Source organism: Peromyscus eremicus, chromosome 12, assembly GCF_949786415.1.
Source record: "Peromyscus eremicus chromosome 12, PerEre_H2_v1, whole genome shotgun sequence".
Lineage (NCBI taxonomy): Eukaryota > Metazoa > Chordata > Mammalia > Rodentia > Cricetidae > Peromyscus > Peromyscus eremicus.
The window spans coordinates 8,166,473-8,190,462 of record NC_081428.1 but is presented as its reverse complement, the minus strand read 5'-3'; the positions used below and the strand labels follow the sequence as shown (position 1 = coordinate 8,190,462).

General features: G+C 47.2%; 1 protein-coding gene across 1 annotated transcript in view; it reads left to right on the top strand.

Moving 5' to 3' along the window:
* The window catches only part of LOC131922846 (hormonally up-regulated neu tumor-associated kinase), a 67,028-nt gene that overhangs the window by 22,190 nt on the left and 20,848 nt on the right, over window positions 1-23,990 (top strand). Inside the window, exons 5-7 of the mRNA XM_059277694.1 lie at window positions 12,201-12,328; window positions 19,317-19,452; window positions 23,801-23,963. Coding sequence (XP_059133677.1) covers window positions 12,201-12,328; window positions 19,317-19,452; window positions 23,801-23,963 — 427 coding nt within the window. The remainder of the gene's footprint in view (window positions 1-12,200; window positions 12,329-19,316; window positions 19,453-23,800; window positions 23,964-23,990) is intronic.

Genomic DNA, 23,990 nt, shown 5'->3' with positions numbered 1-23,990 from the left:
CATGTACAGACATTTCATTGGGGAGCTGGGTAAAGCAGAAAGCCAGCTCTGGCCTTCACAGACTTGCAGTGGTGTGCCGGGTTCTATGAAAAACCTTTTCCTAAAGCCAGGCCTGGTGGTACAGGTCTGAAATCACAGCTGCCTGGGAGGCTGAGGGAAGAGGATCACGAGTTCAAGGCCTGTCTGGGCTACAGGCTGAGTTTAAGGCCCCCTGAGCAACTGAGTGAGACTCTATCTCAAAATGGAAAGGACAAAATGGGTGGAAATAGAGCTAGTGGTGAGATCCTGGCTTAGTATGTGCTAAGTTCTAGGTTCAGTCATCTGTGCCACATAAACAAACCAAACAAACACATGTGCACATGTACACACACACACACACACACACACACACTCCACTACACACACACCCTAAACCAAACACACAGGCACGTGTGTGTGTGAATACATACACACACACACACACACACACACACACACACACTCCACTACACACACACCCTAAACCAAACACACAGGCACGTGTGTGTGTGAATACATACACACACACACACACACACACACACACACACACACTCCACTACACACACACCCTAAACCAAATAAACACACAGGCACATGTGTGTACATACACACACATACACACACATATATACACATGCCACTACACACACACCCTAAACCAAACAAACACACAGGCACATGTGTGTGCATACACACACATACACACACACACATATACACATTCCACTACACATACACCCTAAACCAAACAAACACACAGGCATGTGTGCATACACACACACACACACACACACACACACACACACACACTCTACAAACCCTCAGCACACCACATATACACACACCAAACCAAACACATGTGCACATGCACCCCCCCCACACACACAGACAAACAGCACAGACCCACACACATCACATACAGCCCCCTCCCCGTACACACATCCTCACTAAAATAAAAATCAAACAACCAGATGTTACCATAGTTTCCTAAGCAGGAGCTTTAAATCCGTCCGCTGCTGCCCACCCTCTCCCGCCTCTTTGCACCTGCCTGGTCCCCCGCCCACAGCTTGGCTTCTCCCCCACCTTCCCCCCTGTCTTTCCTTTGCTGGAATGCTGTTCCAGCTCTTCATCCAATCTCACACTCCAGCTTTACTCCAACAGCCCCGTCGTGGACGCTCCGAGATCCCTGCTGAGGACCCCTGTGCCCCCTCACCTCCCTCACTTCCCTTTCCACCTGCCATGTGTCATCCCTCACTGTCTCCTCCTCCATCAGAAAGGACAGTCTGGGGACAGCTGGGGAATTCATAAACACTACATGGAAGCCATGAGAGGGCCGTGGAAGCCCCGATACCAAGAGACCTTTCAAAGGTCTTGTGTCCTGTGGTGACGGGGAGATGACCAAAGGGAAGGTGGAGCTGGTAGGTTGGGGAGTGGAGATCAGTTTGCTCCTTGAGGTCAGGCTCTTGAGGGGACAGACAATGTCGTGTTGCCTCAGGTGTCCACGGATCTCCTGGGTGTGGAAGGTGTGTGGTGGAGGGGGCAGCAGACTCAGGCTCTTCTGTCGCCTCCTGCTAACCCCGACACAGAAGCCAGTCGGTTATCCATGTGGAGATGAAAGCCCGGGCTGGGAAAGGTCAGGTTTTGTTCTTGCCCTTTCTGCCACGTTGCTCGGCCAGGGAAAGGGATTCATATCTAGCAACTGCCGACATTCCATCTCTCTGTTCTGTGACTGAGATAAAGGGTCCTGCTCCTCAGAGAAGCTTCTTTGCCCTCCCATGGCCACTAGCTCTCTGTCTGTCTAGAAGCAGGGACTCTGTCTGTCTGGAAGTGATGGTGACACTAGAGAAGGAGAAAGAAGATGAAGTCCGGCCACGATACCTGGATCCCTCAGGAGGTCTGCAGCCAGTGAACAGTTTGTGTCTGTCACTCATCCCGGCGTGGACAGGTCCCTCCACACTTCTGTGTTAGTGTTCACTTGGTGAAATTATTCTCTCCAGGAAGATAATGCACAGCTGTAGGTGCTCAGATAATCTATGGATGCCATGTGACCCTCCTCGGGGTCTTACTGGCCAGGAGACGTGGGAGCAGGGCATGGAATGTGTAGAATTTCACGCATGCCCCAAGAGTCCCCGGGAGCAGAATGGCAAGCTGTAGCTTCCATGACCCTAGGAGTACTTTGTTGCGTGGCCCAACCCTCAGCCGGGAGAGAGCTCTTCTCCTGCTTGACGGGTGTGTAGCCAGCTCCTGTGACTCATTTCCCTACTTCTCAGAATTGTATCACCCAGTCCCCACTTAATCTTTTGAAGCCCTAGACCCCTCATGTCAAGGTGTTTGGTGATGGGACCTTTGGGAGGTATTAGTTTTAGATGAAGTAAGGAAGCTGGGGCCCGTGATGCTATTGGTGTCCTTGTAAGAGGCCCAGAGAGCTTATATTGTCTGTGTGCCATGTGAGGTCTCAGGACAAGGGTGGCCCTCTCCCAGCTAGGAAGGAGGGAGGCTCTCACCAGAACCTGGCTGGTGCTTGGTCTTAGACTTTCAGCCTCAGAACTGTGAGACAATGTCTGCTGTCTGAGTTGCCCGTTCTGTGGTATTTTGTTACGGTAGCCTGTGTTGGCCAGCCTTTCATTGCTATAGCCGATTACGTGAGAGGGTGAGCTCATGAAGAATAAAGGTTTATTTTGGCGGATACCTCTGAAGGTTCCAGTCTGTGGCTGACTGGCCTCACTGGGGCCTGTGGTGAGGCCCAGCACTGGGGATGGGGTATGTGGCGGGGCAGAACTGCTGAAGTTACAAACCAGGGACACAGAAAAAGAGGATGGAGTCCAAGTCCTTTCCAGAGCGTGCACCAGCTGCTTAAGGATTTCCACCAGACCCCGCCCCTAAAGATCCCACATCTTCTGATAATGCCTTCCTGGGAATCAGGCCTTTAAAAACACATGAACCCAAACCACGACATAGACCAGGCTGACTAAGACACATACCTGCCTCCAAGTCCCCTGTAAACAATGTCAAGTGGCATGGAAGCAGATAGACAGCTGGATGAAACCGGGAAGGCTGTGTGTGTGTATGGTGTGTGTGTGTGTGTGTGTGTGTATGTGTATGGTGTGTGTGTGTGTGTGTGTGTGTGTGTGGTGTGTGTGTGTGTGTATGGTGTGTGTGTGTATGGTGTATGTGTGAGTATGTGGTGTGTGTGTAGATGGTGTGTATGTGTGGTGTGTGTGTGTGTGGTGTGTGTGTGTGTGGTGTGTGTGTGTGTGGTGTGTGTGTGGTGTGTGTGTGTGTGTTTGTGTGGTGTGTGTATGGTGTGTATGTGTGTGTGTGTGTGTGTGTGTGGTGTATGTATGGTGTATGTGTGAGTATGTGGTGTGTGTGTGGATGGTATGTGTGTGTGTGTGTGGTGTGTGTGTGTAGATGGTGTGTGTGTGTGTGTGTGGTATGTGTGTGTGTGTGTGTGGTGTGTGTGTGTGTGTGTGTGTGGTGTGTGTGTGGTGTGTGTGTGTTTGTGTGGTGTGTGTATGGTGTATGTGTGTGTATGTATGTGTGTGTGTGTGTGGTGTGTGTATGGTGTATGTGTGAGTATGTGGTGTGTGTGTAGATGGTGTGTGTGTGTGTGTGTGTGTGTGTCTATCCTTTAACCTGCTCTTGAGAGCTGATGAAGCTGGCCAGATGGGAAAGAGGTGGGTTAAGGTTCCAGACAAGAGTGTATGGCACAGGCAGTACCGACATCTGACCACTTCTGACTCTGAAGGTCTTGGCAAGAGCATGAAGCCTTAGAGCCTTCTTTAGAAGATGGATTTTCCACTACTGTGGAGTCCTCTGTGTGAGGGAGGGATTAGGTTTCTGTGTGGTACCCGGGGCTTTGTTGACAGAATTGGGAAATAGAAAACCCAAAGAGAATTTAATTCAGCGCTGCTTAAGATGAGAACGGAAATGGAGACCACTGTCTCCCTGCTCCAAAACCATTATTACAAAGTGCCTTCTCTTCTTAAATTGCTGTGAAACAGCATAGTGAAGAACCAACTTCTAAAATCAAAAGCAAATGCCCCTCTCCAGAGGTTTTCAAGCCTGCTGGATGGCAGGGACTAACTCTAAGGCTTCTGAGATTGGTGAAGAGGAAGACTTGGAGAACTCTTGAGACAGCCTGGAGTGCTGGAGCATCCCTTTGGTAACGTGAGCATCAGCTATGGAAAAAGAGATGGGGTCCTGCGGTGGTCATCCTTGTCAATGGTGTCGTTTTTCAGGACCACATAAATAATCCCTAAAACCCTGTTCACCTCTTCCCTTTCACCTCACTCAGAGGTCTTATTCTCTCTCTCTCTCTCTCTCTCTCTCTCTCTCTCTCTCTCTCTCTCACACACACACACACACACACACACACACACACACACACTCATTCATTCTCTCCCTCCCTCTCCACCCTTCCCCCACTTCCCTCCAGTGAACTTTTGGGATTTTAGACACAAAACTGTAATATTCACTCTGGTACATCAAACATTTATTATTGCTTCTCAACTTTTCCTCAGAGTGGCATATGTTCTAATTTGAAAATAACTTTAATGCGGATGTGCTTTTTAATCGAAGAGAATTTAATTCCAAGACTATTACAGCGCTTGCTTGAGAAGCTCAGTGAGCCTTTCAGGGTAAGAAAAAATGGACACCAGGAGTCTTGTTCCCCAAGAGATGGAGGAAGCGACATTCTCACAGCACAGTGCTTTGCCCTTGTGGCTGTGCAGACTGGGGACCTACTGCAGAGTCATGCACATGGGTTCCCCCTCCCCACTCAGCCTCCTGAACCCTTCTTTTACTGAGTTCCCAGGAGGGACTCTGCCTTTCCCCAGGTGCCTTTGGGTAGTTAAGTTGGGCAAGAGGTACCATGTTGTGTCCAGTGCTCCTGTCTCTGCAGAACGGGGTGTTCAGGAAGAGAAGGACAACATTTGGGCCAGGTCCCAGGCTCTGTGTTTACAGAATGATACCAGATGTTATTCCCTGCAGGCAAGGGTCACAGACAGAAGGGTTTTCTCTGTATTCATGATAAAAGATGGCGAGGCAGGCACAGGGAGAAGAACCGTGTTCATCTGGGGAAGCTGAAGGCTTTTGGCTTTTAAAAGAGAAGTTCCATGCTGGCGGGGTACGGCAGTACATGCCTCTAATCTCAGTATTCAGGAGTCTGGGGCCGGAGGACGAGGCGTCTGAGGCTGTCATGGGCTCCGTAGAGAAACCCTGACTCAAAGGCGAAGCTTTCTTCAGCTTTGGTATTTCTCTGCTTTTGTAGCTGGTACATTTATTGAAGTAGAGCAGGGCAGGGAAAGGGACAGACACCTTGAAATCCACCAGAAAACCTTTTCCTGCCCAACGCGGACCATCTCATGGAGGAGGGTGGGGACGGAGACTTTTTTAGATGGTTGCTGGACTCTCCTTTCCTTCAGGGCCTGACATTGGCATTGTTCCTGGACATTGATGCAGAGAGAAAGACAGAACTTTGTGGTGGGGGGTTAATTTTAAGTTTTTTGAGGTAATTCCTTTCCTGTAGAACCACACAGAACCAGCTGTGCATGCGATCCCCTCACCTGCTCTCTGTGTGAGCCAGGTGGTTGCCAAGGCTCCTGGCCACATGCCCCCAGGACAAGTGACCTCACTCTCCGCCTGCTGGCAGAGTTGACACTTTGTTCCTTGTAGCTCGGTAAAGTTTCTGGTGCCTTCTCCAGGGAGCAGGGACTCAGTGTCTTTCTTCTCAGAGATGGCAGCTTTTCCTCCAGGCAGTATTTGAATGTGTCGAACTGACAATCAGGACCATCATTTGACTTCTGACTCAGTACCGAAGATTCCACACTCTTCTCCACGGGGCCCTTTCCTTCTTCCAGCTGCCCGTCACTGTCACCGGTTCCTTCTCTTTCGACATCAGACTGTTGTGCAACATCCATTATCCCATAGGCTTTTTCACCCTGCCGTGGCCCCCTGTATTTCCTGTTGGTTGTGAAAACAGCGCCATTGGAGTGCTGCCCTCCCTGTCCCTGTCCCTGTCATCGCTGGCTTTTCTCAAAGCTATCTTGGAGTCACAGAAGTTCCATGTCTGCCGCAGAGAACCCAGGAAACCCCTGGGCCATATTTCAAAAGGCTTTTCAGGAAATTCTGCGCATGTTTTGAAACTCTGCCTGATTCTATGGGATTACAGGGGTTTATAAACTGCATTCCACACATCTCCCTTGGTATTCTCGCATACTTGTGAAATGTCAGAGGGGCTGTGTCTCTCTTTAACCACATATTAAACATCGATGAAAACTCTAGGAGAGAGGAATTAAGGTGTTCAATCTGATTTCTCTTTTAAACTCTCCTGAGGCTATCCGACTATTAATGTGGATTTCCGTTATCATTTGCAATAGTGCCCAAATACCATTGTAATTCTTCTTCTTGTTTTGTTTTTTTTTTTAAAAAGGTGGAGTTTTTTTGTTTGTTTGTTTGTTTTTAATGTAACGACAGAGAAGATTTATTTGGTGTTTAATTTACTTCCGACACAGAATTCCACTCCTCCTATGGTTTCAGTTATTCGGCCTTCGTATTATCTACATTGTAAAGGTGAATGTCCTCGGGATGAAGTGAGAGGGATCTCTTAGCATTTGTGAGTTTGTAATTGATCACTCCATAATAACTGGAAGCCTTTGGGTAAGGCAGTCAAGACCTTGCTGGCTGGTTGGAGTTCCCTAGTGCCGTCTTGAGCACAGCATCCTTCATCCTTATCTGTGGTCGGAAATAGGTAAGAGAGAGAGACAGAGACCAGTGTGCTGTGCAGGGACATATGGAGTTGGTGTTTTGTTTTGTTTGTTTTCGTCCTTTGAAGCTAACTGGTGATAAGGAGCCAAGTGATTTTCTGTCTCAGAAAACTGTCTCCCGGAAGGAACTTTCGCAGTGGTTTTATAGTTGTTCTTCTTGGTTCAGACATTCAACCAACCCCTTCAACCGGTCCCTTCCCCACCACACAGCATTCTGCTTCTGGAGGCTTTCTGTAGCGTGCAGAGCACTCCACCTGTGACAAAGAAGCCACATGTCCCCAAAAGATAAGACCTGACGTGAAAGGTGACAGGGTTGTGTCTTAAAAGGCTTGAGTATTATATGCTGCCCTCCGAGAGGGAGAAGGGTCTTGACATCCTCCCAGGTTGACCTAGGTGGTTTTTTGCTTTGTTTGTTTAAGTGTTATGAGCACCTGAATCCAAAATTAGGCTCAATAAATGTATGACCTTGTATAATGAAAATACCCAAACTAATTTACATCCTAATATTACAAAGACTAAGGAGCCCCAGCATATTCCGATGAGGACATTGGCATAAGCAATGGAGCCAGTGCTGAAGAGGAGCTGGATTGCCGTCTGTCCTCTGTGTAGTCCTCTCTGCTAGTCCTCCTGTCAGGCCCACTGTGATGACTGGACTCACCCACCACTTAGATTTTATCCTCCCATTAGCTTTTAAACCAGAGTGCATCCAGAGAGATGTTTTTAAAAAATTATTATTACACATGAGTGCATTTGTGTATGTGATGTGATGTGGTGTGTGTGTGTGTGTGTGTGTGTGTGTGTGTGTGTGTGTGAGAGAGAGAGAGGGGGGGGGAGGTTCACATCTCAGCGGGCACACGGTAATCAGAGGACGTTGTGGAGTCATTTCTTTAACTTTTATATGCATTTCGACACTCAAACCCAGATCACCAGGCTTACCTGGCAAGCACCATTACCAATTGGACCATCTCACTGGCCCCAGAGGGACTGTTAAACTACGTATTATAAGGTCTGGTCTGGGAGTTTCTGACTCCAGTCTGGAGCTCGGCCTGGGAATGTCCACTTTCAAGTGTTCGGGTGGTGCTGATGCGCTGGGGTGAGGACCACAGTTGGGGAAGTGTTCACCATTGTGATTAGCAGGAGACTCTTGCAGGTGCATCACTGACATATTAAGTCCGTGTTGGCCTCTTCCTCATGGGGTGGTAATAACAATAAAGCTGGTCTTGTTCAGAAGCCATGTACAGAAGACAAAGACTCTGGCTTAGTATTTGACCGTGCTCCTCATTCAGCCCTGCACGGGACAGGCTGCCTCCAGGCTGCCGGGATCAGTTCATCTCGGAGATGACTGTTGAGTGGTCCTCAGTCACTGTGGAAGAGGCCAGAGGTCTTCCATTCATTAGAGCCTGTGTCTAAGGCCTCTCTGTAGATACAGATTGTATAGTTTTGAGACTTCTTAGTTTTCTATCAGTGCCGAAGACTCCCCCAAAGCCAGGTGTTTGGCTCTACCTAAGACACATGAAAGATGCAACCCTGCACAATGAGTCTTTAAGGCAAGTCCCAGCTTCGGCTCTCCTGCCCTCCCCGTCCACACTGCCTCCCTCTGCTTACTCAGGTCCATCTGTCACCATGGCTGGACTGGCTTTCTGAGTTTTACCTTGGTGTACCCCTTCCTATGTCTCCGTCGCCCACTCGATTTCTTTGTGAAATCTCTCATCTCATTCCGACTTACAGCAGTACTGTGTGCTGGCACCACGGTCTCCAGCTCTCCACTCTGACCCCCTTTTGTTCATTTACATGTGAGGGCGACTCACCGTGTAAGTAACTTGTTTGGCTGTGGAACTTTTTGTTCCTATCTATTCATGCCCTGTGGAATGTGTTGCTGCACTGAACACACACCAGGAATCACTGCTGTCTGCGACCGAGTACCTGCCTTATCTGTTCTTGTCCCTTGTTTCTTGGTTTATGTAATTTGTCACATGGCCATGTCCAGCCAACTGAAGATGCATAACCTCATCCATAAAACACTTCCCTGAGAGGCTTCCCAGTCTTAAAAGTCCTCGGTCTCCTTAACTGAACTCTTGTGTCCAAAGCGGTGCAGTCCAGCATTGTCTTGCTCTCCCTAATCTCATTTCACTCAGAAGGGTGGTATTTATTTATTTTGTGTGTTTGCCCACTGCCTGTGTCTCTCTAGTTCCGAATCCAAAATGGCAGCGTCTTGGCCTGGCTGACAGTACTTTCAGTCAGAGAGAGGCATCCAGCAAGAATCTGTGGAATGAATGTGTGTCCGGCTCCCTGGCTCCATTCTGAGTTCAGAGAGAGAACCGGGCCTCAGCTTACGTTTGAAATCTGAGAGTGCTGAAGACTGGAGCTGTGGGCTCCAGTACCTGCCATTACATGAAATGCATAATTCAGAGGCGCTTCTGTGGAATTAGGCTTGAAGGGTCTTAATTTCAGTCAGTCTCATTGACTCTGTTTTGACTGGAAATCCTGTTGCCTGTTTTTTAAAAACACATCCGCCCTGGGTGCCTTTGAACAGCAGAGGCCTCTTGGCAAGCAGGCATTTCTTCCCCGTCAGGAAATCTCATCAACATGATAGTAGGTTTATACATCAAGAGAATAAAATCCTCCCAGAAAATTCGCTGTCCTCTGGGTTGGCTTTGGTTATAAGCGGTTAAGTCCACCCAGCAATAGCTCAACCATACCCGATATATTGGGCCAGGGCCTGGTGACAGATTGCACAACAAATAATCAAATGACAAATGAGCCTGGGAAGGACTTCCCTTAGTGACAGTCCAGAGCAAAATTCAAGAGATGGATAAAAGACTGGCTTTGGGTGTGGAGTTTTGGTTTCAAAGGGCTGAGTGGTAAGCGGAAGCCCTCATTAACCCTGAAGGGATGGATCTTGCCTTGTATCATTTAATCTGGCTCCTTCTAAATTCTACCTTGTATGGAGTATCTGGAAAGATTACAGGCTGGTGGGATCACTCTTGATGATCCTAACAGTGTGTTCCACATACTTCCATCTGGAATTCTCTGGTGTTGATGTCTTCTTAGTACACCTGGAGTGTCCCATGTCCAAACTGCTTAGGACCAGAACTAATTTTGGTTTTGGAATCTTTGCATATATGAGTGAACTATTCTGGGTATGGGACACAGGTCAGTGTTTCACCTACGCGTTATAGACACAGCCTGAAGGTGATTTGACACAGTACCCTGTAGCTAGAGTTTTCCTGCCTGGCCCACAGTCAGGACAAATCTCTCTCACATGCCAGTCCCACAGCTGCTCAGACCCGACCAAGTAAACACAGAGACATATTGCTTACAAACTGTATGGCCATGGCAGGCTTCTTTCTAACTGTTCTTACAGCTTAAATTAATCCATTTCTATTAATCTATACCTTGCCACGTGGCTTGTGGCTTTCCGGCATCTTCACATGCTGTTTCTCATTGTGGCAGCTGGCAGTGTCTCTCTGACTCAGCCTTCCATTTCCCAGCTTTATTCTCCTCCTTGTCCCGCCTATACTTCCTGCCTAGCCAATGGCCAATCAGTGTTTTATTTACTGACTAATTAGCAACACATTTGCCATACAGAACATCCCACAGCACTTCCCCCCCCTTTTTTTTTTCAAAAAGGAAGGTTTTAAAGTTAACAAAGTAAAATTACATATAATTTGGGAATTTGGGCGTAGCTTCTCTTACTACTTCCTGCTGGAGGGGGGGCGCTGTATCTTATGGGGATACAAAGAAAATTTTAGGATCATGGAGTAGTCCGTGAGGCTGTATCATCTGAGCCAGTTGCCTTGAAACCATTCTGGATGTTGAATCATCTGGACCATGGTGTCATCGGAGACCTTTCAGGGGGTCTTGGCTGGTCAAACCTGATGTATCTTAATCTTGAACAAATCCATATAGCCTCTGGCATTCTGTGGGAACAAAAGCAGAGACTCTTTTCCAAAGTAACATATTCTTACATCTAAATTTTGAAGTCAAGATATCTTTAAAATATGCATATTGGTTTAACTCAACTTCCTTTACAATCAAATATCTCTCTGAAGTTAAGAATCCCAAAGACAACACAATGCAGATTCTCTGTGTAATATTCATCTTTACGTGGCTTATTTTGTATATTAATTTTACTGTCTCTTTAAAGACTTTATTTTTTAAAACTATGTATTTGTTTCTATAACTGTATATATCACCTTTTTTGTCTCTTTCAAGCCTACGTATATTTTACACACATTGTAAACTATTACATCTGAATCTGTCTTATTGTGAATCTCTTGCTTTAAACTGCAGCAGCTGTGGCTCCTGGCTCTGCCAACCTCAGCTTCCCAACATGGCTACGTTTACCACCAACTCTGGGAGCTATCATGGGTCTAGCTTTTATCCAAGCAGCGTGTAGCCCAGAAACCTCTTTTTTTGTTTTGTACTAGCAAAGGCTAAGTCCACCATGCAGCTTAATGTGCCACTTGCAGAGGCCTCATCCCCACCATACTGCAGGTTGAGCGCGCACGCTAGGAACCCACCAGTAGCTCAAACCAGCAGCTGCCGCTCATTTGAGAGAGACAATTAGGAAGCTGTTTTTAGCTCCGTTTTAGAATCTTTTTTCTCAGTTTTTAGGTGGAAACTCTTGCCACCACGTTGAGCGCCATTTGTAGCTAGAGTTTTCCTGCCTGGCCCACAGTCAGGACAAATCTCTCTCACATGCCAGTCCCACAGCTGCTCAGACCCGACCAAGTAAACACAGAGACTTATATTGCTTACAAACTGTATGGCCATGGCAGGCTTCTTTCTAACTGTTCTTACAGCTTAAATTAATCCATTTCTATTAATCTATACCTTGCCACATGGCTCATGGCTTACCGGCATCTTCACATGCTGTTTGTCATCGTGGCAGCTGGCAGTGTCTCTCTGACTCAGCCTTCCACTTCCCAGCTTTATTCTCCTCCTTGTCCCGCCTATACTTCCTGCCTAGCCAATGGCCAATCAGTGTTTTATTTACTGACTAATTAGCAACACATTTGCCATACAGAACATCCCACAGCAGTACCCTTAGTGCACTACAACCGGCCACAGGAAGCCACAGGTGGAATTTTCTGCTTGTGGCATCATTGTGGGCGTCAAGGAGTTTCGAATTTCCAGCTGATGCTCAGCCTGAATTCAGAGTGAAGGCAGTGTGGTTTCTCCTCCAGCGGCAGCCCGTCCTGTTCCTGCTCATCTCCGAGTCCTCCATTACACAGTGTTCTCACCCCAGCCTTTCAGGTGTCCACACCTCAACCGGGACATGACGAGAGGGTTCTAGAAAGATGGCTCAGCCGGGGGCAGAGGCCAGGAAGCGGGCTCTGTCTGTGTGCTCTTAGTCTTCTGCACCCCGGGACCGCTTCTGATCTCACACTTTGGTGTGTCTCTTTTCAGAGGCGTGAACATGTACGCTATGTTGACCGGGACCCTGCCTTTCACAGTGGAGCCTTTCAGCCTGAGGGCTCTGTACCAGAAGATGGTGGACAAAGAAATGAACCCTCTCCCCACCCAGCTCTCCACAGGTAATGTGCCTGCTGCTCTGGGGTCAGGCTTGGGGCACCTGCACTTTGACAGGTTTGGACCATTTTGGAAGTGGTTGTTTGAGGTGATTTCCTTCCCCATGTCTGAGCAACAGAGGTTGCTGGGCTTCCCATCCCTAAGGAGCTGGCCCATCCGATGCAAGTACATTCTCCTCTGCCCTGGTAATTTGGAAGCTCTAATTCCCTCCTTCTGTCTTCAGTACAAAACTCGTATTTTAAAAGGGCCTTGCAGTCTTTGCTGGAGAAGTAGCTGCAGGCTCGCCACTTTGTAGTGTTGTCTTGGAAAGGAACATTTTCTTTAGTCAGTTTACTGTAAAGAAATATTGGTGTCATTCAAGTATTGGGTCTGTGATGTGTTTTATCATGTGAATTTTTGAGGCTGTTCGAAAATTTTCAAGTATATGTAGATTCGATTACTTCATTACAATAAAGCAGAGCTGTGTTTGAGAACTTCTCTCAGACTTTAGCAGCTTTATATTGCAGGAAAAGGCTCGAATAAGGATTTGTCTTCAGACCCAGTAAATTAATAGGATCTGATCTTTTGTTTAGTTCACAATTCACATCAAGTTCCTGGCCTAGTCTCGGCTCGGAGGGGGCATTTAATTGTTCTGTTAGAATAAATCTAGGTTTACTGAAATAAGGCTTTTGACAAAGAAAGGATAATTATTTAATTTTCCCCTTCCTGAGACATGGATAAAATAGAGCATTTTATTTTGCTGCTGTTAAGTATTTCTCCCTTGGGTTTCTAAGCGTCTGGAAAACTGACCTGAGGTATACTCTTGTCAATGGATCCAACTTGAAATGAGTTCTTGGGCATAGTGATTCAATCTAGCTACACTTTGACCTTTCAAGTAATGTATAATCCCTGGAGGTTGAGTGTTGGGGAGGCACTGTGTCCTGGAAGAGAGGTTACAGTACTGACTTCTGGGAGAAATATTTCTGCACTGGGAGCCCTCCCTCATGGAGTTAGGAAACTCACAGTGTATTGAAGGAATTGCCACATTGAGGCTTCTGGGCATTCTGAAGTGTTGGGAGGTGCCGTAAATCACCGTGGGAAGCGTTCATTCATCCATCCATTTATTCATCATTTCATAGCCATTCTCTTAGTCCATGACAACCAATCACATGGCCAGGTATGTTCTAGATGCCAGAAAGAGAGTGGATGAGCCACATTTAGCTCTACTCCTGTAGAGGGTATACATCTGTGGGAGAGGCAAATATATACATAGACATAGATCTGTATATGTGTATACACACACACATATGTGGATAAATAAACAAGTCAGATAGTCAGTTGGTAGTGTTGGTGGCTTAAGCAAAGTATCATCAAGACATGCAGTTGCGTTACAGGGACCTCTCTCCTTCCCAGTGCAGCCATTGTCACCTCCCTCCCTTCCCCTCTGTGGACCCCTGCTGGCCACTGTCCTTTCTTCATCGCTCTTCATTTTTGGAAATGAAGGAATTATAGAGATGGAGACTGTGTACAAATCCCCTGACTCGCTCCAATTGTGTTAAGATCCATTTTAGCGGTTAGATACATCAGAATTCTTTTTTCATTGCTGAGTTGTATTCCCAGGTATGGACATACCACAGTTTGTTTAACCATTCACCCGTTGAAGGACCACTGGATCATTTCAAGTTTAGGACTGCTATTGAATAAAGCTGCTATGAGCACTCACCTCCAGACGTTTGTGTGAATGTGGTTTCTGTAAGACAATGGCTAAGAGCAAAATTGTTGGGTCAAAATATTAGCAGTCATTCCCAATTCTCAGTGGCTTACTACCACAAGGGCTTGCTTCCTGTGCTTTATATTAATTGGAAGTTGGATCAAGGATAGAAGAGTTCTGAGCTCAAGTGGGATCTCAAACCCATTGCTGGTCCACGCAGGGAAGGTGAAGATGGAGGTCCCCGCCCAGCCATAAAAGCCCCCCATGCCTTCTGTATCTAAGCATGGCACATGGCCTCAGTCAGGCAATAGGGGTGGAGCAGTGCCCCCCCACCGCGGGTACTGAAGGTGAAAAGGCAGAGTTATATGTGGATAGCAGTAGTGTGAGCCGCACGCAGGCTGTGGGAGAAGCAGGCCACGGCAACAAGCCAGGCCCGCCTTTGTTCGTCTACGATATCATCTGTTATATCCAGAAATACTAGTTTACCAGTAACAAGAGAAGCTACCCTTTCACGGAACAGAAGAATGAAGTTCTTTTTCTTGATACTGCCTTTTCACTCAGTCAGGCAAGGTAAATGCCATTGTTCCCAATTTACCAATGGGGAAACGGAGTCTCAGAGTGACTAAGTTAGCTTGATTGAAAAACCTGGATTTTCCTTGGTACTATGCTATTTTTTCCCTTTCCTTATTTTTAAAACATGCCTGTCCATCCCCTGTCTCCCCCGCTCCCCACACGTGCTCATATGTGTGCAGTGCCCACAGAGGCCAGAGAGGGTGTCTGATCCCCTGGAGCTGGAGTAATGAGCTGCCTAACATTGGGGCTGGGAACTGAACTTGGGTCCTCTGCAAGAGCAGCACTCCCTCTTAACTGTTGAGCCGTCCCTCTGGCCCCCTTTCCTTATCTAACTCACGGTCCATCCCCTCCATCACCCGTGAACTTGCAAGTCTTATCTCTTGTCTTCAGGTCTTGTGTTCTGAGTGATGTCATTGCAAACTGAAAATGCACCAATGTTAGAAAATTCTATATGTATATTTCTAACTGTATTACACTTAGCAATGTAATACTGTAGAAGTAGCCAACCGTCTTATTAAATAAGAAACACAGAACCAATGCAAAGAAGAAAGCCAAGAGGTCAGAGCTAAGAGCTAAAACCTTACCCTTCCTCCTGCAGTGGTCCTACCTCTCCGAACCAGAGCTACTTCCTGTGTTAAAGTCTTTATATAGAGTTCCTGTTCTGCCTTCTCGTTGGTTGTAAACCCAACCACATGACCTCCTCATCACTGCCTGTCTGTACAGACCTCCAGGTCTTCTATGGTTGGTATTGAGATGTGTATCCAATAATGGCTGTATCCCTGAACACACAGAGACTTACCTAGCTCTGCCTACCAAGTGCTGGGATTAAAGGCGTGCACCACCACTGCCCGGCTTTCCTATGGCTTGCTAATAGCTCTGACCCCCGGGCAACTTTATTTATTAACATACAAATAACATTTTAGTACAAATAAAATATCACCATACACCAATGTTACCATCTATCAGGAGCACATATCTTCATTAATTTGATATTCTGTCAATCCTATGTGCAATGATTACATCAATTAAATCTTATTCCATTTAGATTAAATTTCAAGTTTTATTTATTTATTTTTATTTTAGCAAATTTTAGTTGGAAAAAGTTACAGCACTCCTGCCCTTATGAACCTGGGAAATGTGCAAAGAACGCCTCCTTGTTCCCATCATAGAGTTGGAAACCTTCAGCTTTGGGGCCTTTCCAGCTCTCTTCTAGTTGGTTTCCGCTTTCTGCAAGTTGGCTCTTGCATATCACAGAGTTAGCGAATGCCTTTCGCGGCTGAGAGGTTTTTCCGACAGTTTACTCTTTCATCACGGTGCCATAGCAATAGCATTTATAATACATTCCAAACAGACACTTCCAATTAAGAGGATTTTGTCCCACGGTTACACCAAGAGAGAAGCTGAGGAAGAAACGTTGGCATTGCTGAAGGTTGGGACCCGTTAAGATTTCCAAGAAGGCTTAACCATCCCTCGTCAAGGGATTCTTCGCTGAGAGGTGATGAGAAGGCGGCCTCCCTCGAGGACAGGCCTCTGCTTGCATCTGGCTGTGTGCTGTAACGTCAAGTGGCTTTGTCTGTTGCCTGCAGCCCTTGCTTTTGGCAGTGTCCAGGGCTCACATAGGCCGGTTCAGACTTGAGACGTCTGAGTGCTGCTGAAAGAAAGGGTGTTGGCCCCGCAGCGGTGCCTACCCCCCATCACGCGCAGGTGACAGAGTCCCCATTCGGCTGACTTCAGCTCTCTCAGCTCGAGTAGACAGCCCAAGAGTCAGCTCGCAGCAGGGGAGGGTGGCCAGTGACCATGCTAGATTCCACTTTCTGGTTTGATGGGGAATGTGTAGTCCCCTCCTGGCCCCGGAGCCACGGATATTTTCAAGATCCAAGGACAGACCTGGAAGCACTCTGAGGATGTTCATAAAGTCTTTTCGGGATAGTGATGTGATGTCTGTGACGTCCAGAGGTGTATGGCTATCAGCAGAGACTTGAACTAAGATCACGTGTGTTTATTAGCAGTTGGTGAAGGTTTAGAGCACTTGATGGGGACCATAGAGAGAAACACACATCCGGGTATCCTTAGATCTTCTGGTTAATCATCCTTCACAGCTCAGCTCTGGTTATGAATGGATGCCTGACTTTTAGGGGTGGGCATCAGAGATCTCAGAAGGCACCCTGACTCAGTACCTCCTCCCACCCCCGATTCAGTTAGTCAAACCCACCTCTTGGCCCTTGAACAATGGATGCCCCTGGTTCAGGTCCAAGTGGTGGGTTGGGGATGCGGCTCAGTGAGTAAGAGAGGCTTGCTGTTCAGGCAGGAGTATCGGAGTTCAAATCCCCAGATCCCACATTAGAAAGCCCGACTTAGTTGTGCAAGTGTCTGTAACCCCACTGTGTGGAGGGCAGAGACAGGATTTGTTGGGTCTCGATGGCCTCCAAGTTCAGTGAAGAGACCCTGCTGTGAAGGGTGATGGAGTGGGACACCTGTCACCATCTTCTGACATCTGTGCCTGCCCTCCTGTGGGTGCACACATCATACAACAACAACAAAACCCAACTCCCCCCAACAAATCCTCAGTGACTCCTGTAGTGTTGGGGTGCAGAGAAGAGGGAAATATTCCTTTAAAACCAGGAACCTCTTTTTTGGGAGATTTTAGGAAAAATTTATTTGGAGACTTATCTATAAAACTAACAATGTTGAGGATGAAGAGATGTCTCAGCACTGTCTGTGTGTGGACTCTCACTCTGTGTGTGTATGTGTGGACTCTCACTGTGTGTGTGTGTGAGTGGACTCTCATTCTGTATGTGTATGTGTGGGCTCGCTCTCTCTCTCTCTCTCTCTCTCTCTCTCTCTCTCTCTCTCTCTCTCTCTCTCTGTACTGACACTCTGTGTGTGTATGTGTGGACTCCCACTCTGTGTGTGTGTGTGTGTGTGTGTGTGTGTGTGTGTGTGTGTACTCTCACTGTCTGTCCTCTCACTCTGCGTATGTGTGTGTGTGTGTGTGTGTGTGTGTGTGTGTGTGTGTGTGTGTGGACTCTCACTGTCTGTCCTCTCACTCTGCGTATGTGTGTGTGTGTGTGTGTGTGTGTGTGTGTGGACTGTGTGTGTGTGTGTGTGTGTGTGTGGACTCTGTGTGTGTGTGTGTGTGGACTCTGTGTGTGTGTGTGTGTGGACTGTGTGTGTGTGTGTGTGTGTGTGTGTGTGTGTGTGGACTCTGTGTGTGTGTGTGTGTGTGTGTGTGGACTCTGTGTGTGTGTGTGTGTGTGTGTGTGTGTGTGTGTGTGTGGACTCTGTGTGTGTGTGTGTGTGTGTGTGTGTGTGTGTGTGGACTCTGTGTGTGTGTGTGTGTGGACTCTCACTGTCTGTCCTCTCACTCTGCGTATGTGTGGATTCTGTCTGTGTGCAGACTCTCTCACTGAACAGTTCTGTCCCTGAGACCTTCCGAAATACAGTTTTGCATACTGTACAGTTGTCTCTCCTGTTGTGATCTTAAAGGGTGCAGACATCCAGCTTCCTGTCTCTAGTGTTTGGGTAGACCACAGGTGTTCCGAAAGTGTTTGTTTAATGAAAGGAGACCCAGGGTATTAAAACAAATTCCTTGTGCCTGGGATGGAAGTAAGAGGGGCCGTGAGGCTTTTACAGTTTTGTCAATGGTTGTTACGTCCTTCCTTACACTTGTGGTTTGGTGTGGCTGGCGTTACGACACCAGGTCTTTAGGCTGAAAATGAGAGCAAATGCTATTGGCACACACTCTGCTCAGGCATCCCCTTCTTTTTAAGAGACAGCATCAGATGGGCGTGGTTTTGCTATGTTCTGCTTCCTTGTGATAAAAGCATGCAGATTTCTTGATGTGGTGTCAGCCTGCTACACTTGGCTAGCTGAGCATGGGTTCAGGTAGCCTGGGCACTGTCTAATAATCTCACACAGTTTGGGGGAAGCGTGAGAGGCCATAGAGACTAGCTTTGAAAGAACAAGAATGAACTGCTGGTAATGTACCTGTGTAATCCAAGCTACTAGGGAGGCCGAGATGGGGCCTGGGCTGCAGAGGGAGTTCAGGGCTACCCTGGGCTACTTTGTGAGAGACTATCTCAAAATAAAAAGTCAGGTAGGGCTGAGGACGTAGCTAAGTGATGTTTCCCTGGCATGTATGATGCCTCAGGCTTAATCCCTGGGACATTAAACAAGTCAATCAATTAAGCAATCAGTCAGAAAGCACCTCATTGACCTTATGAGACCTGGTGCCCATGGTAAGGATCAAACTCAAGGGTCTGATCCAGACTCATTCATTTCTTCCTTCCGATTGTTCAGTCACCACCATGATATTGGACTTATTTTCCACTTCTACTCTTTTCTCCTCTGCGTGTAAATAGTTTTTCTCTGTGGCTGATCTCTGAGTGACTACAAGATCCCACAAATTGTTCCAGAAATGCGTGGTCCGGGGAGAGCAAACCGATTCTTGCCGTCTCGGGTACCTCGTGTGCTCCTTGGACCAATCCCTTAAGCTCTTTGGATGTATAGCAGCTCTTCAAAAGATAAGTGGGGAGGAAATGGAATTTAAAATTCCAGGTGTCCGAAGGTGGGGACTGAACTCGTGATCTGTGAATTTCAGAACAAAACCCTGCCGGAGACCCCACGAGCGGGGTCTCAGAGGGGCTAAGGAAGTGGAAGACTCATGTCTGCAGCCACAATGTCGGCAGTGTTCTGTCTCTAACGCGTGCTCTTTGCTGACTGTCTCACAGGGGCCATCAACTTCCTGCGCTCTCTCCTGGAACCAGATCCCGTGAAGAGGCCAAATATTCAGCAAGCCCTGGCGAATCGCTGGCTGAATGAGAATTACACCGGGAAAGTGCCCTGTAATGTCACCTATCCCAACAGGTAAACCAGTGCTGCCAGATGGACACCTTCTCCAGTGAGATGGGCCTGCCCCGTGAGCCCTCCGGACCCACCTCTGCGGCCACTCACCTGCAGACAGGCCCATCTCACTGGGCGAGAAGATGCAACCAGGGCTATCCTGTGCGCTCATGCCAAGTGGGTCCTGTGGAGCCTGGTTGGAGGAATGGAAGCTGAGCTACAGGACACACCCCCTCACCAAGCCTTGCTCTGATGGGTTACATATTCCCTAAGGGACACTTCTAGTTCATTTAAAGGGTCCATTTAAATGAACGATGTCGTGTGTGTGTGTGTGTGTGTGTGTGTGTGTGTGTGTGTGTGTGTGAGAGAGAGAGAGAGAGAGAGAGAGAGAGAGCGAGAGAGAGAGAGAGAGAGAGAGAGAAAGAGAGAGAGAGAGAATCTACCCACGAGGTCCTCTGCCAACATTAAACTTCTCGTATCCCATGGAACCAAGTCTTTCAAATCACCCTTTAGACATACCTTCTGCTGCTTGAGTCTCGTTGTGTCTTTCAGCTCCAAGTCCCTCGCTTGAAAGTCATGGGAATGGGTGCACACAAGGTCAGATCATTTACTTCAGCGGCCATATTGTGGGCTTGCTGTGGAGGCTTTACCTCGCAGTTTCCGTGAGAATGGACCCCGAGGGATGGTTACAGACGGGTGCACTGAGAGTCAGTGCCCCTGGCCCGTCCCCGCTAGGGTGCAGACTACAGATTGGAAGGCCAGCACAAGCAGCGTTTCCCCGTGCTCTGGGACTCATTTCTCATCCTCTTAACCCTCTGAGTGAGGGACAAGGACCCTCCCTTCGGTACATATGGAGACTGCCTGACTCCAGCCTTCCGAGATAACGCATTTCCCTTCTTCTTTTTTTTTTTTAAACTCTTGAGAGCCCTACAGATTCTTCCAAACATGGATGAAGATCAGAGTACTACAGACAAAGAGACAGGGAAGGGATATTCTCTGTGGCCGTATTTTTGAAAATCCCTAAATCTTGGGCCAAGAAGGTCTAGAAATATCCACCAAGTCCCTTAAACAAGATGGGCAACAGGACTGTCACTTGGGAGGGACTTGCTCAAAGCGCCTGGGTGGACATTCTCGGGGTCTGCATCCAGGCTACTTGACCAAATTTACTCTTGCCCTGGGCGTAGAGGAGGTGACTTTATCAGTCACCATCTCTAGCATTTGGCTCATGGATGGTAATTTAGACCAAGTCTGGGTTGTCAAGGGAACCTGGAAATAGACACTGTTTTCCAATACCTGCTCCGTTTGGGCCAGGCACGGAAACAGACACCCGAAAAATTATCCCCCTGTGAGCCTGCAGACAAGCTGGGGGCCATGCCTTGTTACTGCAGAGCAGCGTGCAGGCTGCTTTCTGGTGCAGAAGTGGCTTCGGCGATGACCCAATGAGTCATTAACTAATGTAGTCACTGTCTACACACACACTGCACAATGCATCCACACATCATCCACACATCGACACAGGGGCTGTCGAAGGCCGTGGAGCTGGCCCTGGAAACAGAGAGAGCCTCTCCCTTTAGCTGCCTCTTCAGTGACTCCAGAAGACTTAGAATGTGGCTTATAGTTTTGCAGCCTCTCCACAGGGGACAGGAGGCAGGCTTGGGTGAGGTAAACGTAGATTCAATTCCTTATCCTGGTTTAGCCAGCTTGGGTAGTGTGTGTGTGTGTATGTGTGTGTGTAAATGTATGTGAGTGTGAATGTGTAAATGTGTGAGTATGTGTGTAAATGTGTTGTATGTGAGTATGTGAATGTGTAAATGTTTGTGAGTGTGAGTGTGTGTTTGTGTGTGTGTGTGTGTGTGTGTGAGAGAGAGAGAGAGAGAGAGAGAGAACAACTAGCTAATAAATGGTAAAAGCGGTAAAGGTCTTGTTTAAAGAAAATAGAAGCTTGGTATATTCCGTTATCTAAGGCCTGTGACTTATTGTAGACAAAAGACAAAACAGGATTCTGTTTCTAAGATAGGAGACCAGAATTCTAAAATAAATTCTAAAATTGGGAGAGGTATGTGTTATTTACAGTTTTCATTTTGAAAAAGTGTTAATCTTTGAGGCAATATATATATATTTCTGGTAACTGTTTTTCTGGTTTTACCATCCCTTAAATAAAAGGAGAAGAAACATACAGCCAAAGACACATTTATATATAGGTTATAAACTGTCTTTCTAGTTTCCCAGTACTGCTGTCCTTGGGTTAATTAGTTTGAATGTTGCCAGGGTTTCTTTCCCTTTGGGAAAGTAAAGAAAATAAAGCCCCCCAGTTTCACACCATTCTTCTGCACAGCTTTCTCCTGTGAAGTCATTTGGCCTCCGAGCTGATCTCCAAAGGGTAGGACAGAATAATGTTGTCAGAAATATTTTACAGTGAATGCTTATCCCAGCCGGCCAACAGGTGTTGGCTGGGTGCCTAGCCAGCCTTCTTGGTGTAGACACAGACATTCTGACAGAGAAGGCCTTGCTTCCTCTTCTTGTCTCCCTGTGGGACCTGGACAGCCCACACCCACAGTCAATTCTGTAGATGGGCCGGAATGGAACCAAAATGGTATCAAGGCAATTTAATATGAGTTTTCTTAGCTCAAATCATAATTTGCATTCTAGAACATTCGCTTTCCTCCCTTCCCGTTCCTTTCTTTCCTCTCTGCTCTCTGTTACAGGATTTTGTTATACGATCCAGAGTAGCCTGATGCTCACTATGCAACCCAGGCAAGCTAGAAGCTCATAGCAGGATCTCCTGTGTCAACCTCCTGGGTTATGGTATTGCAGGTGTTCCAGTCTCTATATCAGCCAGTAATATAAAGATTCAATAACAGATCTATCAGAACCAAATATATACATTACCAGAAAAGGTTTAAGACATATATGACTCTCAGTCAAAAGCCTACATTCTGGGGGGAGTCTCCTGGCTTTCAAGACAACAGATATAAAGGGCTGAGATGGAGTGTCTGCCCCTGTTCATGCCCTTCTGCTTACCTCCATCCCTCCCTCTGTTCCTGCTAGGGTGGCACACTGCACCTTCCCACACAGTCTGAGGCAGCATACAGGGAGTGGGGTCATACCAACGTGGCCATGATTTGACTGGACATGAGTGAGGGTCTCACCTGGGTTTGCTCTCATTGGAGACACCAAGAGTTCTCATACAACTGTGCCTCACGTGTTCCTTTTTAGTTTGGTTTTGTTTTGTGACAAGTTTGTATAACCCAGCTTGGAATCCTCGTGCTCGAGTCTCTCCAATAGCTGGAATGACAAGCCTGTGCTACCAGGTTTGGCTGTCATTTGGTTTTAAGGGTACACACTGAAGTGTTTAGAAATGACATAGCACACTGCCTACAATTTGAAATATTTAACAACCCAAAATGAAGCAAGCATGGCAAAGTACACCCAGGTGATGGTGCACCCATGCTAATCACAGGCGTCCCTCTGTATCAATGGGGTAATTCTTATGATTGCACCCGGAAAAGACTAAAATTATGTAGACACTGGGTGTAGTGGCACACGCCTTTAATCCCAGCACTTAGGCAGAGGCAGGCAGTCTCTGTGAGTTTGAGGCCAGCCTGGTCTACATAGTGAGTTCTAGGATAACCTGGTCTACATGGTGAGTTCTAAGATAGCCTGGTCTACATGGTGAGTTCTAGGACAGCCTGGTCTACACAGTGAGTTCTAGGACAGTCATGGCTACATGGTGAGCTGCTTTCAAACACCCGCCCCACCCCAAAATCTACAGACACAAAAGTCTCCTATATAAAAGGCATAGTTTGCACATGAACCATACGCATTCTTCCATACACTTTAAATCACCTCTGGGTGATTTATAATAGTTGTTATACTGTATTGCTTAGGGAATAATGGCAATTAAAGCCTTTACGTTTAGTATCAATATAGTATTTTTCCCCTGATTAATTGAATCCTATGGGGAACCCACAGGTGTATAAGATACATTATATAGTAAACCCGCCACCTTTATATATACATGAAAATTTTCAAAATAAAAAGTCCAGTGTGATTGGAGATGTAGCTCAGTGAGACAGTGGCTGCCTGGTATGAACAAAGCCCTGGGTTCTGTCTCAGCATCAAATAAAGCAGACATGGCAGTGTGTGCTTCCAATCAGAGAACTCAGGACGTAATCGCTGGAGGCTCTGGTACCCAAGGTCATTCTCTTAGCTACTCAGAGAGTATGAGCTAGCCTGGGCTGCATGCGACCCTGACTAAAAAAAAAAGAAAATCAAGTGAATGAGTGACTGAGCGAACAGTCATGCCTGCCACGTCTGTGAGCCACTCTGTGAAGGTGGAGAGGTGACGGGGTCTCTGTGTCTACCCTCACAGGATTTCTCTGGAAGACCTGAGCCCCAGTGTGGTGCTGCACATGACTGAAAAGCTGGGCTACAAGAACAGCGACGTCATCAACACGGTGCTCTCCAATCGCGCCTGCCACATCTTGGCCATCTACTTCCTGTTAAACAAGAAACTCGAGCGCTATTTGTCAGGGGTAAGTGGGACCCTGGAGGAGTTTCTT